This window comes from Rhinatrema bivittatum, chromosome 4 (assembly GCF_901001135.1).
Source record: "Rhinatrema bivittatum chromosome 4, aRhiBiv1.1, whole genome shotgun sequence".
Lineage (NCBI taxonomy): Eukaryota > Metazoa > Chordata > Amphibia > Gymnophiona > Rhinatrematidae > Rhinatrema > Rhinatrema bivittatum.
The window spans coordinates 207112504-207130605 of NC_042618.1; the positions used below are offsets into that span (position 1 = coordinate 207112504).

Consider the following 18102-nt stretch of genomic DNA (forward strand, 5'->3'; position numbering starts at 1 on the left):
CATACATAATAAAATTCACATAAAAACTCAATAAAAAACTTATATGAAATGGTTTTAGGAGAGGTGGGACTACTTAAGTGATGGAAGAGAGCTTAGGAGAGGGTAGGATTAGAAAGTAATGTGCCCATAAGTGAACTATTAGGTAGAAGGAAAAAAAAAAAAAAAGTTGAATGCCATAAGTTTTTAAACTGCATTTAAATTTCTTGCTGGATGATAACTGTCTTAAGTGTTCTGGGATCTAATTCCAGAACTGAAAAGGCCCGTCTTCTAGTAATATCAAGCTGCACCAAGCACACGGACAGAATTTCTGGCTGTTGACTAATCCATGTTCAACAGTTTGTATACAAGGCATGTGAGAGTGTTCGCCCAATTTGACAGAAAGAATGATCTTCTCCTATAGAGAATCTATCCAAGCTCCTATGAATTTGATTTTCTGGGAGAGCATTAGAGATGATTTTTAAAAATTCACTAGTAGCCCTAATGATTGTCGGAGCTGAATTGATTTTTGCATGGAGGTCGCCATCACAAGCCAGTATTCTAATTAAAGGAAGACGTGGATACCCTAAGGCTGCAGACGCGCTGCTAGTAAAGCCAGTCACTTGGTTAAAGTCCTCATGTATTGACAGTGGGACGAGGCCACCATAAAAGCACAGGTAATGCCAGTGGAAGAGATGGATGGGAATATAAGTAATAGCATCCTTCAGATCTAGAGCACACATCTACTCCCCCCCCCCCCCCCCTGGATGAAGGGGAGGATTGTGTGGAGGGAATTCATTTTGAATTTCTTTCAGAGTATATGTTTGTTCAGGCTTCTTAAATCCAGGATAGTCCCAGTCCTCCAGATTTCTTGGGGATAAGGAAGTAGCGGGAGTAGAACAACTGGATATGGTGATGGGGAGGAAGCAGTTGTAATCATACTCTGTTCAAGGAATGATGTCACCTTCAAGCAGAGCTGCATCAAGTGAGACGGATCCAGATTGAAGGCTGAGCAATGAGAAGTGGGAAGAAAACACAAGCTATATCCAGGCTCTATGAACTTGAGAATCCAGCACTCTTTGGTGATCTTCCACCACTTCTCCATATAGTCATGGATTGGCCCCCCTACTGGAGAGGATGGCTCTCTGGTTGGAAAGTGGTCAAAAACTTGTTCCAAGTATAGGCTGAACTTGTTGCGTTGTTTTAGGTTGACAGCAGTGACACTGTCAAGCACAGATCAAAGCTGGTGCTGTTGCAGAAGTAGAGGTGGTATCCATTATCTTTGGAATTGCCGGAAGGGGTATCTCTGGAAATATGGTCTTTTAAAAGCATAGTAAATGCGCCTTGCAGAAGATTGTTGCTCCCAATCCCGTAGATAGGGATTGGACTACCACATAGTGTACTTTTATTTGAACAGCTGTTTCTCTAACCTTTACTCTGAAAATAAGACTTCTCCAAATGCTCCAAAACACTATGGCAAGAGTCATATCAAATGCCCGTAAAACAGACCATATAACCCCCATTCTCAAAGACCTCCACTGGCTCCCCATCCCCTCTCGCATTCTTTACAAAACACTCACTATCATCCACAAAGCCATTTACTCCCACCACTCCAACTGGCTTGACCTTCCTTTCACCTCTGCACACCTTAATCGTCCCACTAGAACAATCAACAAAGGAACCCTTCACGTGCCCTCTCTAAAAACAGCACACCTTTCCACCACAAGGGAACGTGCCCTCACTATCGCAGGCCCCTCACGTTGGAATACCCTGCTCTCAGCACTCCGTCTTGAATCATGTTCTCTCAAATTTAGGAAGAAACTAAAAACATTGTTATTTAAACAGGCATTTCCTAACTAGCAAACCCCCCTACTATAACCATCTATCATCTTCTTTTACCATTGTACACTGTGATCTTTATGTTCTAATAATGTATATAATAACTAGCATTCATGATGTTATCCAACATGATATGTTCCAACAGTTACCTATGTTAAGAACTCTACACCAGTTGTACTATCTTTCTATGCTGTTTTCCCGCGTTTCTCTTCGCCCACCTGTTTTATTCCCTTGTTAATTGTATTTTCTACTCATTTTGTTATATTGTAAACCGATGTGATGTTCACACTAACACCGGTATAAAAAAGGTTTTAAAAAATTAAATAAATAAAAGGTGATCACCCAGTCAAGGGACGTCTGCCAACTTGTTATGGACATCATCACGTAAGCTACTTGGCTCTCAACCAAGTCATGTGGCATGCTCAGATGGACGTTGTTGAAGTGCATGTTGTAGTCTCGAACACTTCATAAATTAAAGCAGTATATTCACTTTTCCACATCCAGAAGTGGCTGAAGGCATACAATTCCACCTTTATACAGAAAGACTTCAGTTTTTGTATATAATCATGCAATTACTGAGCCAGAATTGGTATGCAGAGACCCATGCATTTAGCATGGAGCTTTGGAACTTTTTTTTTTGCCAAAATCGTCCTATAACTTGAGATTCTTCCCTGGCAGAGCATTGGAGAATATCCCTGTTTTCTTTATTCTTTTAAAAGCTGATTCCACCACTAGTAATTAATAGGTAATTACACTACTCCAAACCCCACGGATATTTGCACTCTAAATTTGTGGTCGTTTCCTTGCAAATGGGACATAGAAAATAGGATTTTCTATATCCTTATTTGTAATTCTTACAGGATATCATGGACTGGGATGTAAGGGTGCTTTGAGGGGCTTCTCTGTTAAGAAAGACCAGTTGGTGGCAGTGAAGAAGCAGAAAGACAACAGCATAAGACTGAACTGATCAGACTTTTGGAAATAGCCAAAGTTGTAGGAATTTTGAAGTACATCAAAAAGTCAGCATTAAGTTTCATTTCTGCTTTCTGGGCTCAATTTACAAGAATAAAGTATTTAGAATATTTAAAATAAGCCATGGTGATAACCAGTTGAAAAATGATATTAACGAAGTAACTAACTCATTGGTATTTAAGTTTGGGAGATGGGGAGGTGATATATTTAACCCACTATAAAATCTAAAGATCTTGGAGCTCTGTATTTGCTATGGTGATCTGCAGTTCTCCTAAGATATCTTACTAATAAAGATTTTTCTCTTTGCTGGCTGGTATTAACTGCTTATTTCAACACCCACCTCAGAGATAGATGCTGGCAAAGTGCCAAAGTGTCCAGAATTTGGAGGAGACCAAAGACTTTGTGTGAGGATCTTTGTCCTTATGCACATTAACTCCGAGTGCTTTCTCCAACTTGTCCAGAAACCTGGAGTAGAAAAGGTCTTCTGGTGGAGACAAATGCTCTGGAACAGGGCTTTCCAAACTTTTAGCCAATGTGACCCCATTTTAACACTTGAAAATTCACAGACCCCAGAGGACAACCAAACCTAATTAGCGGGGGTGTAGCTTGCCTCCAACAATCCCTCCCCTCACCATTCCTGCACTCCAACTGATCCCCTAACTCAACCTCCACCCCCCTCCAGAGGGCCTCTCAATCTCTGCCCCTCCAGCTGATCCCCTCTTACATCCCCCAGTTCCTCTCCCCTTCCCAGCCTAACCTCTCGCTCACCCACTCCAGCTTTTTACATCCTCCCCACTGAACCTCTCTCACCCAATTGATCATGTCATCCCTTCCTCTCTCTTTTCTCACATAGCCCCACCAGTTGATACTCTTACCCCTAGCTCCTCTCTTACATCCCCCCTCTCACCTTCCACAGCCAATCCCTCTCCCACTGATCCAACCCTCAAACCTTTCCTTTATCTGATCCCTCCCTTCAAACAGTCCCCATCCAAACATCCCCTTGACTAGGATCAGCAGCAACATTTTCCTTTGTGCCTCAGGCGATAAGTGAATGACAACTAGTGGGAAGAGAGGGCAGGCTGAGACAGGGACAACATTTTTCTCTTAGGTAAGTTCAGTGATAGGAGAGGATAGAGAAGTGACAACCTGCACAGACCTGTGCACACTCTGCCCCCTCTTCCCCAATGGCTAATCTGCAACTGGCAGCAGCATTAGTAATGAAATTCAGCACAGGACCTGTGAGCCAGTAAAAGCTCACAGGCCCTGCAGTGGCCCTATCCCTCCTCACACATGGCTTCCTGTTAACATGGAAACTCAAGTGAGTGCGGGACCATTGCAGGACCTGAGACTGCATGCTAGCTCAAAGATCCCATGCTGATTTCCACTACTTCTGCTGCTTGTGATGTCTGGAGAGGACTGCCCTTTGAGGCATTTGTGACCCCGGCTGGAGGTTTTGTGACCCCATTTGGGGTCCCGACCCACAGTTTGGGAAGCTCTGTTCTGGAGGGTCTGGAAGGGGTCAGAGGGATTCTCGTCTATACCTCTTCAGAGCCTGAAGGTGAGGGAGCACTAATCCAGCATCCAGATGATAAAGGTGGTGACTGAAGAGGGATCATTGATCACTGAAGAGGGGTATACTCCTGGTGCACATCCTGACTGGCTGGACTCCACTGCAAGCAAATCCTGTAGGCTAGAACCACCTCACGGGGGTTCTGATGGAATATCTGTACAAACTGGGGATACAGGAACTCCTTCTTGTGGGAGTATATCAGATATCCTGGAAAGAAGAGGTTGGAAGGTGCCCACGCTATCCTTAGCCACCATAGAGATCCTTCACCAACTCTAGTACTTGGTTGATGACTGATGTGATCTCTGTCCTGGCGTGGGTGTTGGAACATCCTCTTCTGACACTAGAATTATTTTTGACCACCTTTTATTGAGTTCTTACTGTCTGATGACTTTATTCTTAATAATATGATTTTTCAACTTTGTAATTATTTTTATTCTGTTTCTATGATTTAGATATGTGTTCTTACTTCTCTAGTCATTTAATTAGTCAAGTATTTGATTCTAATGTTTAATTTATTATCTTTATTGAATTGTAGTAGTATTTTTATTTTACAGCTTCTTACCATTTTTCTATTTTTATTGCTTGTAAACTGTTGTGAAGGCATGTTCCAAACAACGGTATATAAAAGTTTATAAATAAATAAATAATAAATGAAATAGAATCCTGTGCATCTTCCAGGCTCTGTAAAATCTGAACTGAATGCGAAAGGTACCAGAGACTAAATGGGATCTGGGATCTCCAGATGTAGCCCTTGTTCCATTAATTTTGCTGATGCAAATGCCCTGGTAATTGGTAGAGGCATATCTCCTGCCTCTATTAACATTCTTGAAAGGCCAACATATAGCTACATGGGAAGCAATACAGCACAATGCATCAATGATGGAATAGCTTCAATGGCCAAAGGGGATCAAAGCTAAATGTTCCAGCAATCAATGCTTAGAGGATTTACGCATGCTAATGTGCCAAGACTCTGTGCTTCTTCAGCACAGATTGTTCCAGTAGTTCTGTAGAATGGCGCCTCTTCAATGCATGCTACTTCTGTTTACTTGACCTGAGGATTTGGCCTGCTCCACCGATGGGGGTAGATAATTCTGAGGAACTCCTGCTCAACTCCATTCCCAGGGAGGCAACTAGACTGCACTTCAGGCAGAGGACAGATTGCAGCTTCTGAGAGATTTTTACAGTTCCTCTATTTTCAAGGCCCTCGATCTTTAAGTACACAGGGACAACCATCCACAATCAACAGCTGGCCTGGTCGTGGTCCGGTCTCAGGCAGCAGTAGCACAGGTCATGTCATAGGTAATGGACATTCTGCTACCACATATATAATCCTTGAAATCATTCCCTGTGGCTTTTTTCCTGCCGAACATTGTAAAGAAAAAGTTCTTTTTTTCTTTTTTTGAACAGGTAGCACTGAAAAGTGCTGTCTGGCAGCTGCTGAGGTAGCAAGGCAACTTAAGAAAAAAGTTATTAAATCTGCATAGAAAAATGGAGAGAGATAGGAGTTACACGTCTGTGTATGGTGCTTGGACGAAAAAAAGATTGAGGGGTTCACAAGGCAGTGCTCACACAGGAATTCCCACATGTGCTCAGTAAAGCAAAAGCTCTATTAGCTAAGAGAGAGAAGTCTGTTCAGTGGTGCTGGATGATATCACTCGCATGTCATGGCTACATCAGCCCTGCACATCAATGGAGAATAGGGAATAGATCTACTTTATAGGATCTTCGACTAATTGGCCACTGTTGGAGAAAGGATGCTAGGCTCAATGGATCTTGGTCTGACCAGTATACCATTTCTTATGTTCTTATATTATACTGTATATATTACAATATACAAACCTATTTCATTCTGCCTTTCTCCTGCTTTGAGAGTGACTCCAGAAGTCTTGAGAAGCTGCACAAACACACTGTCATTCTCCACTACTCCATCCTGGACATGAGATTTTGGCTTCTTGCTACTGATGCGGCTCTTCTTTGCCTCTAGAAAATGATATGCTTTATTTTATTACTGTTATTACAATTTAAAAAGTTATAAAACTTGATCCAAATCTTTTTTTTATTTAAAATGTTGTATATACCATTTTTTAGATAGGGGTGTAATAAACAAGGTTTACACTGTAAACATACATAATAAAATGTCACAAATACAAAAATTAAAGGAAAATTAGTTTCTTACCTGATAATTTTCGTTCCTGTAGTACCACGGATCAGTCCAGACTGCTGGGTTTTGCCCCCCCCTCTAGCAGATACAGAGATGTTTTAAAAACAAAGCTCCGCTTTGTATAGGAGAGTGCCACTTACAGTCTACCAGTTTTTCGTAATGACAAAGCAAGATGGCTCACTAACTATATACACTAACACCTGAACAAGAAAAAAGGGAAAACGGTAGCCAACGGGTCACCGAACCCTTGTGAGATCGAAACCTATAGAACCACGCAGGTCAAAAAGTTCAAAAATCTGCAGAAAAAGGGAATGAAAAGGCGAGCGGACTCTCCCCTCACTTGAACCACTCTGACAGGGCGGGCCTCTGGACTGATCCGTGGTACTACAGGAACAAAAATTATCAGGTAAGAAACTAATTTTCCTTTCCCTGTACATACCCGGATCAGTCCAGACTGCTGGGATGTACCAGAGCTATACCTATACGGGGTGGGATCCAGAGAGGTCTGCTCGTAGCACAACTTCTCCAAATCCATCCGAATTAGTAGCTTGCACATCCAACCTGTAATGCCGCGTGAAAGTATGCAGAGACTTCCACGTCGCCGCCAGACAGATCTCTTGCGGAGACACGAAAAGGGACTCTGCCCAGGACGCTGCTTGCGACTGAGTAGAGTGAGCCCGAAGGCCTATCGGGAGAACACGGCCCTTCATCAAGTAAGCGGAGCTGATAGCTTCTTTCATCCAATGAGCAATAGTAGTTTTGGAAGCCATGTGGCCCCGCCGGGGCCCATTCCAGTGTACAAAGAGATGGTCCGACATGCAAAAATCATTGGTAACTTTCAAGTAACGTAGAAGAGCTCGACGAACATCCAGTTTCCTCAAATCACGAGACAGAGGATCCGAATGGAATGGAAGCTCCACCGATTGATTGACATGAAAAGAAGATACCATCTTCGGGAGAAAGGAAGGAACCGTAAGGATGGAAACACCAGAATCGGAAATCCGCAAGAAAGGTTCCCTGCAAGAAAGAGCTTGGAGTTCTGACACCCGCCTAGCTGAAGTGATAGCAACAAGAAAAATTACCTTCAATGTAAGATCCTTCAGAGTCGACCTCCATAAAGGTTCAAACGGCACCTCACACAGAGCTGTAAGAACTAAATTCAGACTCCAAGACGGACAAGGCTGGCGAAGCGGCAGACGTAAATGCTTAGTTGCACCACATCAGGACGGGCTGCCAAGGTTGCACCCTGCACCTTGCCATGCAAAGAACCAAGGGCAGCTACCTGTACACGTAAGGAGCTACATGATAATCCCATGGACAGCCCTTTTTGCAGGAAACACAAAATATCGGATATAGAAGCTCGGATGAGTGAAACGTCATGAGCAAGGCACCAGGTCTCAAATACCTTCCAGACTCTAACATAAGCCAGATTAGTGGAAGTTTTGCTTGAAAGGAGAAGAGTAGCCACCACCACAGGAGTATAACTCTTGTCACTTAGAAGGCGCCGCTCAAAAGCCATGCTGCAAGACAGAAGCGATCGGCTTCTTCCAAACAAACGGGCCCTTGGTGAAGCAAATCCAGAACCCCGGGAAGACTCGAGGGGCGGTCGCCAGGCCAAAGGGGAGGGCCTGAAACTGAAAGTGCTGTCCCAGGATCTTGAACCGGAGAAAGCGTTGGTGGGCTTTGAAGATAGGGATATGAAGGTATGCCTCTGTGAGGTCCAGGGAAGCCAGGAACTCCCCTCGGTGAAGGGCCACTATGACCAAGCGCAGGGTCTCCATCCGGAAGCGTGGGACCTTGAGCGCCTGGTTGATCGATTTGAGGTCCAGAATTGGCTGAAAAGTGCCGTCCTTCTAGGGCACCAGGAAGTAGATGGAATAGTGGCCTCGGCCCACTTCCGAGGGAGGTACTGGAACAATCGCCCCCAGCGCGAGGAGACTGTCTAGGGTCTGGCGAACGATGTCCTGCTTCTGTGGGGAACCACAGGGGGAGAAGAGAAATCTGTCTCTTGGGACCCGAGCAAAATCCAACACATAGCCATGCTTTAGAACATCTAGGACCTACTGATCCAAAGTAATCCGGACCCACTGCTCGTAAAAGAGGGAGATCCGGCCCCCGATCCTGGGAGTCGGAGAGTGGGTCGGCCTGGCATCATTGGGGAGACTTGGAGGAGGTCCCCTGGGACATTCCTTCCTTGGCAGGCCTGCGGCCCCGAAATAGCCAATTCCAGGAATGCGAGCGGGTCGAGGGCTGTCGTGGTGTCTGTTGCCTCATGGTCCGAAAGTGGCGTTGATTGCGAAAACGATTTCTGGAGGAGTTGAACGATCTGGTGGAACGAGGGCGGTCCTCCGGTAGCCTGTGAACCGCGTTTTCCCCAAGCAATTTAATGATCTGATCTAGATCCTCCCCGAACAACAATTTGCCCTTGAAGGGAAGGGTTCCCAGCCAAGTCTTGGAGGAGGAGTCGCCGACCAGTTGCGGAGCCAAAGCAGACGCCGAGCCGACACAGCCGACACCTTTGACCTGGCTAGAACCCTCAGGAGATCATCCAGGGCGTCCGCCCCGTATGCAATGACGGCCTCCAAGCGGTCTGCCTGATGAGTCTCCTCTGGGGTCAGGTCCTGAGAGGTAAGGAGCTGTTGCACCCAGCGGAGGCCCGCGCGTTGTGCTAGCGAACTGCAGATGGCGGCCCGAATGCCGAGACCTTGAACACCCGCTTGAGGTACACCTCCAATTTCCTGTCCTGAAGATCCCGTAGTGCCGTACCTCCTGTAACTGGTATGGTCGTGCGTTTGGTGACCGCCGAAATGGCAGAATCGACTGTCGGCACCCGCAGCATCTCCAAGAATTCCTCAGGAAGCGGATAAAGCTTCTCCATGGCTCTAGTGACCTTAAGGTTTCCCTCCGGCACATCCCATTCCCGGGACAACAACTGTAGGAAAGTTGGGTGGGTGGGAAAAGCCTTGGCCGGCGGCCGAAGCCCAGCCAGCAAGGGGTCCCCCTTCTTCGCCAGGGGTGCTGGTTCCTGGGGATCTGAAGGAGGGTCGAGATCCATTTCCTGCAGGATGTGGGGTATCAGGTGCTCCAGCTCCTCCTGTTGGAAAATGCGGAGGACCCTGGGGTCATCCCCCTCCAACTGAGCCGCTAGAAGAGGATCGTCCGAGGGCGAGTCCGGCTTCTGGTCCCCCACGCCCCCGGGGGGGTGCGCACCAAGCCGGCCCTGTGAAACGGGCGCTGCTCCCTCTGGCCCCCCTGGTTCCCAAGGGGTTCCCCCGGTAAGAGGATCCAATCTAGGCAGCTTGGGGGGGGGCAGTCCGGGGGAGAGATCCGGAGGGTTGGACATCCTGGCCAAGTACGCATTATGCATCAATAAAATGAAATCTGAAGAAAATGGCGGCGGTCCTGAAGGGGCTCACGATGCATCCTCCCCTGATCGGGGTTCCTCCCCCAGGGGCTGCACAGGGACCAAGGACAGCGGAAAACCTGGAAAGGGTGGCTCCGGCTCATCCTCCGAAGATCCTGCATCCAAATCATGCTGCAGCAAAATGGCCGCCGTTCCCGCGCTTCGCGGGATCAGGGCCTGTCGCTGTCCCTCAACCCGGTCCGGAGCGCGCATTCCCCCAGAGCTGCCCTCCCCACTGGGGAGGTAGGCAGTACAAACGCCGTCCTGGGATAGCCGGGACCCGGGCCGCCCACATGCGGTACAAGCTGCTGCTCTCGGCATGCCACCGAGAGGGGGGGAAGATGGGGAAGGGAGAGCGCGGGAAATCCAAGTCCTGCCGCGCCGAGGTGCTCCGACGAACGAAGAGGCCGCCGCTATCACCCCACCGACCCAAACGCCAAAAAAAAAAAGCCCTGCCAGGGAATGCTACCTCCCAGCTGGCAGCGGCCCCAGGAAATAAGCGTCGCGGGTCGGATCGTGTGCGAGGGGGGGAGGGGGGAAAGAGGATGGAGCCTTCCAACTTGCACCCCCCGCGGCCAGGTGCGATGAAGAAAGAACAGAGAGCCCTGTAAAGGAAACCAAACAGTTCACTTACCCCGCTACAGAAAACGGAAGGAAGAAGATAAACAAGCAGGCAGCAAGCTCTGCTGGCAAGTTTCTGTGGAGAGCAGGATCACTCCCTTACAAAAGAGCGAGAACACTGTCTCCTAGTCCTTTTTTTTTTGTTTTGTTACTTGATTCCTCATTAAGACAAAGGCCAAAAAACCAAGAAATGAAGAGACTAAAGAAACTACACTAAAATAAGTGTGCTGGGGAACCACTGTTCCCCTGCTCCTATCTGCTGGAGTCAGAAAGATACTGAAGAGGGACGCTTGGCATGCTGTCTTATATAAAGCAGCGCCCTCAGAAGTTCTTGTCTGACTCCATCTGCTGGACGGGGGACATAACCCACCATCTGGACTGATCCTGGTACGTACAGGGAATATCAAATTTGCGGATGATACAAAATTATTCAGAGTAGTTAAATCACAAGCAGTCTGTGATACATACAGGAGGACCTTGCAAGACTGGAAGATTGGGCATTCAAATGGCAGATGAAATTTAATGTGGACAAGTGCAAGGTGTTGCATATAGGGAAAAATAACCCTTGCTGTAGTTACACGATGTTAGGTCCTATATTAGGAGCTACCACCCAGGAAAAAGATCTAGGCATCATAGTGGATAATACTTTAAAATCGTCGGCTCAGTGTGCTGCAGCAGTCAAAAAAGCAAACAGAATGTTAGGAATTATTAGGAAGGGAATGGTTAAAAAAACAGAAAATGTCATAATGCCTCTATATCGCTCCAAGGTGAGACCGCACCTTGAATACTGTGTACAATTCTGGTCGCCACATCTCAAAAAAGATATAGTTGCGATGGAGAAGATACAGAGAAGGGCAACCAAAATGATAAAGGGGATGGAACAGCTCCCCTATGAGGAAAGGCTGAAGAGGTTAGGGCTGTTCAGCTTGGAGAAGAGACGGCTGAGGGGGGATATGATAGAGGTCTTTAAGATCATGAGAGGTCTTGAGCGAGCAGATGTGACTCTGTTATTTACACTTTCAAATAATAGAACGACTGAGGGGCATTCCATGAAGTTAGCAAGTAGCACATTTAAGACTAATCGGAGAAAATTCTTTTTCACTCAACACATAATAAAGCTCTGGAATTTGTTGCCAGTGGATGTGGTTAGTGCTGTCAGTGTAGCTGGGTTCAAAAAAGGTTTGGATAAGTTCTTGGAGGAGAAGTCCATTAACGGCTATTAATCAAGTTTACTTACGGGCCAATTTAGTAAAGACCGCGGGAGAGCAAACGAATGCCCGCTCAGGCCACTCGCCTGTGCACGCGATTCTGTATTTAAATTAGGTGGTGCGGTAGAAACAGGCAAAAGGAGGCGCTAGGGACACTAGCACGTCCCTAGCGCCTCCTTTTGACCCGGAGCGGCGGCTGTCAGCGGGTTTGACAGCTGACGCTCAATTTTGCCGGCGTCGGTTCTCGAGCCCGCTGACAGCCACGGGCTCGGAAACCAGACGCCGGCAAAATTGAGCGTCCGGTTTTTGGCCCTACAGCCACCGGCCCATTTTAAATTTTTTTTTTCTTTTTTTACTCTTCGGGACCTCTGACTTAATATCGCCATGATATTAAGTCGGAGGGTGCACAGAAAAGCAGTTTTTACTGCTTTTCTGTGCACTTTCCCGGTGCCGGCAGAAACTAGTGCCTACCTTCGGGTAGGCGCTAATTTCTTAAAGTTAAATGTGCGGCTTGGCTGCACATTTTACTTTCTGTATCGCGCAGGCATACCTAATGAGGCCATCAGCGTGCATTTGCATGTTGAGGGTGCCGGAGATTGGACGCGCGTTTTCCGCCCCTTACTGAATAAGGGGTAAGGGAAAACGCGCGTCCAAGGGTATGGGAATAGCCACTGCTCTTAATTGCATCAGTAGCATGGGATCTTCTTGGTGTCTGGATAATTGCCAGGTTCTTGTGGCCTGGTTTGGCCTCTGTTGGAAACAGGATGCTGGGCTTGATGGACCCTTGGTCTGACCCAGCATGACAATTTCTTATGTTCTTAAGACACTCCCTAGAGTCCCACCAGCACATTATAAGTGGTCAAGCAATGTAATAAGAACATTGCTGAGGGTAGCTCCTCTTCTAGACTCCAGATACATATTGCTTTTACATTCAAAACCCATGCTGCTTCCTGAAGTTGGACCTCTCAACTTAAGTACAGTAAAAAAAAAAAAAATACTAATAACTATTTTTCTTGTCAGTGTCTCACTAGATCAGAGGGTAAACGACTGTGGTCCAAGAAGTGCCACTAACAGGGCTGGTTTTCAGGATATCCACAATAAAAAAAAGCATGAGATATTTTGCATGTAATGCAGACAGTGCGTGCAAATACTCCTCATACATGCTCACTGGGGATATCCTGAAAACCACACTTCCTTGTGGCACTCCAGGAACAGAGTTGCCTACCTCTGCAGGATCTGTCCCCAGTTTCTGTTTGCTGGGCAGTACTGTAGACATGTTTAGTAGCAGCGGCTAACACCACACGAGCCCGGGGCTACGCCTAGAACTTACTGGCCGAGTCCGCTGTCATGGTCTCCCCCGCCTCCTTCTCGTCCCCTCGAGACAACTTCCTCTTAGCCCCCATCACCGCAATGCTCAACCGATAGCCCAAAAAACAGCGCACTCGGCTCCTAAACACCAACCACAGATCCGGGAGGCGCGCCACGGTATCACCGGAGGAGTCTGAACCTAAGCCGCACCCCCACCGCTTCCCGCCGCTGCTTTGCATTGGTCAGAAGATTAGGAAAGGGAACGGGATTGGCGGATGGGAAGCCTGTCGTCAGCCAGTTACGCGTCTTCTAGGCAGCCGCGGTTACTGGACAGGAAGTGAAATAAGGACGGTTGCGGCCAATCACGAAATAGCATTGGGCGTAAGCGCCCGCCCCCGCCGCTCCTCTACTCGCTATCCGTCTGGAATAAGTGAAGCGATACTTTGTTGCTCGAGCCCCTTTTCGGAGGGAGGAAACCGGTACATGTGCGTCCTGGGCTAAAAGCGGTGCCAGTTTAGGTATATTATAGGCGCGTTAATTCTTTCGTGCATATACGAGGGCCATTTGCTAGACTAGTAGCAAACGTCTGGCCTTGCCAAGCAGGAAACCAGGGTTTGTTGCCTACATCGGGCCTCTGCTGCTAGGGCTGAGATAGAGCTAATAGGCAAACCAAAAATAATTTCGAGTACTCCTTGAAGGTGCAGCGTCCTTATCGTTAATCTTAGCAAGCAGCAACAGCATAGAGCAGGACTTACCAAACCTGACCTGGTGACCGTTGTAGCCAGCCGGATTTTCAGGATGCTCACAATGAATAGGCATTAGGTAAACGGAGTCTCTAATGTATGCATTTACGTACAATCTATGGTACTTTTCTAGAACTGATGGGCTAGGACGCTACTTCAGGAAGATATTCGAAATCTTCCCGTGCCTAATAGCGGTCCCTGTCTCCGCCCTAGTAAGCATGCTGAATATTTTCAAAGCCCAACTGGCTGTAGGGCCACTAGCATAGGTTTGGGAAACCCTGATGTAAGGAGAGAATATGGGAGAAAATTCAAGAGACCGCACCAATGATAGTATTCTGATATACAAAACCGTCGTTAGGAGTGGTTATCTCTCTGGCTTTCTAGGTATGTGATGTTCACCAGCTGTGGGAAGAGGTGATGTCACCAACCATGCATGTTTCTGTGAGGAAGAACAGAGTGTTTAGGCTAAGTGGAAGAAGGTGGAACATCAGCCACAGAGGAGGAGGGTGGTGTCATTAACCCTTAGGAGCCAGAAACAGCAGGCAGCACTGCATACTCGCAGCCAAACAGGTGCCTGGGAAGGGGAGAGTGCCTGCTGGGCCTGGGGAAAGGATTGCTGCCTGGAGCTTTGGTGGGGGGGGGGGGAAGGGACAGAGTGCCTGCTGGGATCTGCTCTTCAATCTCAGGTGGTCCTGCTCTGGTTGGGTCACCCTGGGGCTCTACATTCCATCTCGAGTCAGTCCTGCTGCCATGAGACATTTGTATGAGGACAGAAGCCGCCTTGGGGCACATTAAGTAGAAAGTAAAATGAGATGAGGAAAAAGTGAATTGATGAAAAGGTTTAGCTTTCCTCATCTTTTCCCCTGCCCCCCCCCCCCAAAAAAAAACAAACAAAAAACCTAAAACTATTTTTGGGAAGGCTAAATAAGCCCATGATGTCTCAAAGTTGACCCTTCATGATTATCAGCACAGTACGTCCCAAATCTGACCTATTGACTCCATAATCAGACTTTAAAGTTATCTGTAGTGAATGCATATGAAAAAAAATTGGGGGAGGGAGGTCTCCAATGTATGCAAATACAGTGCCTTATAAAAGTCTTCACACCCTCTTGAATTTTTTCATATTCCATCTAAAAGAAATCTAAATCAAAATGTATTAAACTAGGAGTTTTTCATTGATATACCAACCTACTCAATGCCCAGACTGAAAACAGTTATTTAGGAATAAAAAAACAAGAGAATCTTAATTGTGTAAGTCTTCACACCTTTTGTTAGAGTAAATCCAAATTTGTTCCTGTTCAAAAAAATGTTTTGACAAGGCCTTTAATAAGTTAGAGCCCACCTGTCTGATCAAATTGAGCTGATTCAAATTCTCCTAGATGAACAATCAAACTTTCTGTTGTACAACTGAATTTGCAACAAAGGTTAAAATGTGCCAAACAAGAACTCAGGGATAAGATACAGATTTGAAAGGTGAAGAAAAGTTCAATGTGCTTGAATATCCATTGGGGCACTGTCAAGTCCATCACTATAGAATGAAAAGTCTTGTACCATCAAGGCATTGTGATCAGGCATTCCTCCAAAGTCAGTAGCCTTTGGTTAAAAAGACTGCTGCAGAAGGTCATTGTTGAGGCCTAAGATTACTTTAAAAGAGCTACAGAGATCTCTGGCTGAGATTAGGAAAAATTGTGAGAGGTTCATATTTGCCCAGAAAAAATGAGGACTGTTCAACAATAACAGATAACACTACAGATATGTCCTGTATGGGAGGAATGCAAGAAGGAAGTCCCTGCTGAAGGAAAGCCATATGAAATGCAAAGGAAAAGTTAGGGGACACTGCACACATGAGAGAAGATTCTGTGATCTGATGGGATCAAAATTGAATGTTTTGGTCTCATTGCTAAGCAATATGTGCAACATAAAACAAACAGCGCATCACCCTGTTAAAACCATCTCTATAATAAAGTGTGATATGAGGTTACTGTGCAGCAGTGGCAACAAGGAAGCTTGTGAAGATCATGGAAAAGAGGGACCTGCAAACTACAGGCAGGTCCTGACTGGGCAGAAATTTATCTTCAGCAAGACGATCCTCAACACAAAGTAAAAGCAACAATGGAGTGACTCAGCAAGAAGAAGATGAATGTCCTCAGACAATGAAAATCTGTGGCAAGAATTGAAGCCTGCAGAGCACAGGCAATCCTTAGCCACCTGAAAGGGCTTGAGCTTTTCTGCCAAGAAGAATGGCCAAAAACTGCACCATCCTGCTGTGCAAAGTTACTTATCCTAAAGAACTCATGACGGTTATTGCTGCAAAAGAGCTTCCACCAAGTATTGCATTAAATAATTTTGTTTTTTTTATTCTTAATTACTTTGGGAACATTCTATAATTATCTCTTTACAATGAAAGTGTAGATTATGTTCTATGGATCAGTGAAACAAACTCCTACTTCATTGCATTTTGACTATTTTTTTTATGGCAGGAAGTGAAAAATGTACAAGGGTGTGAAGATCTTGAAAGGCACTATATACCCTAAAAACTTGCTGGCTGAGGGGTCACCAGGACAGGTTTGGGAATCAATGGATTAGCATTTATTGGTATGTCACACTTCCTGACTGCCAAATTTTTTAGCTAAACACATTTTAAAATTATTTTACAGTGCTTTGTCCATTTAATGGGACTAAGGCTTGTATTTATTTCATTCTTTTCCAAACAAATGTCCCTCTCAATTAGAAAATTATCAAAGTGTGTCATACTGTTGACTCATGGCATTAAAGAATGGTATACCACACTAAATAGATAATGGGGAATTACTATTCTTTAGTGATGTACCCTGGAAGAAATCTCTTTCAAGTATGACTAGGTAGATATATTGTTTAATTTTCTGATTTTGCTTGTAAACTGCCTAGAGCTATGGTGTAGATGGCCTATACATGTTGTAGAACCTGACCTGTGAGTCACATTCCAGCCTTCGCGTTGGCGATGTAGATCTGTGTAACAGCAGCTCTGTAAGAAGGGTAAGCTCCTAAATACTAAAATGATCATTGTATTTGTGAAGTAGAAAAGTTCCCTCTTGCTCATAAACCCATACGTCTCCCTTTTTTCTGCTCAGACTATTGTGAAGCCATGACTGCGCCTGACTGGGCAAAGCACAACTGTTTGCTGCCCGTCCCTCCTCAAGACTGGAAGCCCCACCTTGCACCTCTGATTGGCTGCCAGTGATTATCATTATCTGTCACCCTAAAGCCAGCACTGCCTGGGGGCTGCAAGGGCCTGGCCTGGAATGTCTCCAGCCTCAACATTTAGGTGTGATCTCTTTATCTAGATGTCACTGAGAATGGTCATTAAAGCATGATCTTTGATGCTAATAGATGAACAGTGCATTGTCAACTCTCTTACACTGTTGAATGGACTGAAAAGTGTGGCTTAAAATAAAAAAAAAAATCCACCCACCACTCCTGGAAATTGGAAATCTGTAACACCATTCTCTTGTGATAGCCACTACTGATGTTAAATGATCATGATTAGAGTTGGGGCTAACCTTGGGGATGGGGAGAGACTGTGAGGCCCAGATCAAATCAGCCAGAGCAGAGCCTGAGATTGAAGAGTAATAGATTTCCCCAAAACTCCAAATCAGTAAGACCTCCCCCCTCAGCAGATCCCAGCCAGCATTCCCCACCTCTACCAGACCCCAACCTGCACTCTTTCCCTCCTCCCCAGCCCCACCCACCAAAGACACCAGCAAACACACTCCTCTAACTCTGCCAGGACACCTGTTTGGCTGTTTCCTATGCCCTAAGGCCTGCGAAGGCTGATAACACTACCCCATCCTTTGTAGGCCAATGTGAGCGCCACTTCCTTGGCTGCAGATACCATCCTACCTCCACCTCTGTGGAGCCGATGATGGTGCCTCTTTCTCTGTGCAGGCAGACGCGAGGGTGATGTGCATTCAAAAAGGGGCAACATCAACTGATGCCACCTCTTTCTGCAGCCAGTGAAACTCCTATGCTTAGGACTAACCCCCCCGCCCCCCCCCCCCCCCCCCCCATGTACAGGGCCTGAGGTGGTCGCCCTTATTCGCCCACCCCTAAAGATGGCCATATGATAAATCAATGTAGAAGAAGGAGCCTGAAGACTTTGGTCTTCCTCAAAAAAGACATTTTGTTTTATAGTCTCAACCTGCTATGACGAAATCAATTGTCATTCTAAAGAAGAGTAAAGTTTGCCGTATTTGTTTTTATTTTTTATGATCACACTGATTGGTGATTCCCATTGCACCAAACATCTGCAGTATATTTTGCGC

The 18102-nt window shown here is 46.1% G+C and overlaps 2 protein-coding genes across 7 annotated transcripts in view; one reads left to right on the plus strand and one right to left on the minus strand.

Annotated features, from left to right (window-relative positions):
* The window catches only part of FANCD2 (FA complementation group D2), a 536781-nt gene extending 523417 nt beyond the window's left edge, over positions 1 to 13364 (minus strand). For both annotated transcript variants that reach the window (XM_029599610.1, XM_029599609.1), the window contains exons 1-2: positions 13081 to 13364; positions 6197 to 6337 (exon numbers count right to left, since the gene is read on the minus strand). In XM_029599610.1, coding sequence (XP_029455470.1) covers positions 6197 to 6337; positions 13081 to 13297 — 358 coding nt within the window. In that variant the 5' untranslated portion in view covers positions 13298 to 13364. The remainder of the gene's footprint in view (positions 1 to 6196; positions 6338 to 13080) is intronic.
* A 46-nt stretch (positions 13365 to 13410) lies between these two features.
* The window catches only part of EMC3 (ER membrane protein complex subunit 3), a 45024-nt gene continuing 40332 nt past the window's right edge, over positions 13411 to 18102 (plus strand). Inside the window, exons 1-3 of one of the 5 annotated variants that reach the window (XM_029599613.1) lie at positions 13424 to 13576; positions 16709 to 16816; positions 16912 to 17105. The gene's annotated coding sequence lies outside the window, so the exon portion shown is untranslated. Of the gene's footprint in view, positions 13577 to 16708; positions 16817 to 16911; positions 17106 to 18102 lie in introns of all 5 variants that reach the window. The other 4 variants (XM_029599614.1, XM_029599615.1, XM_029599612.1 and 1 more) reach the window with 4 other exon arrangements.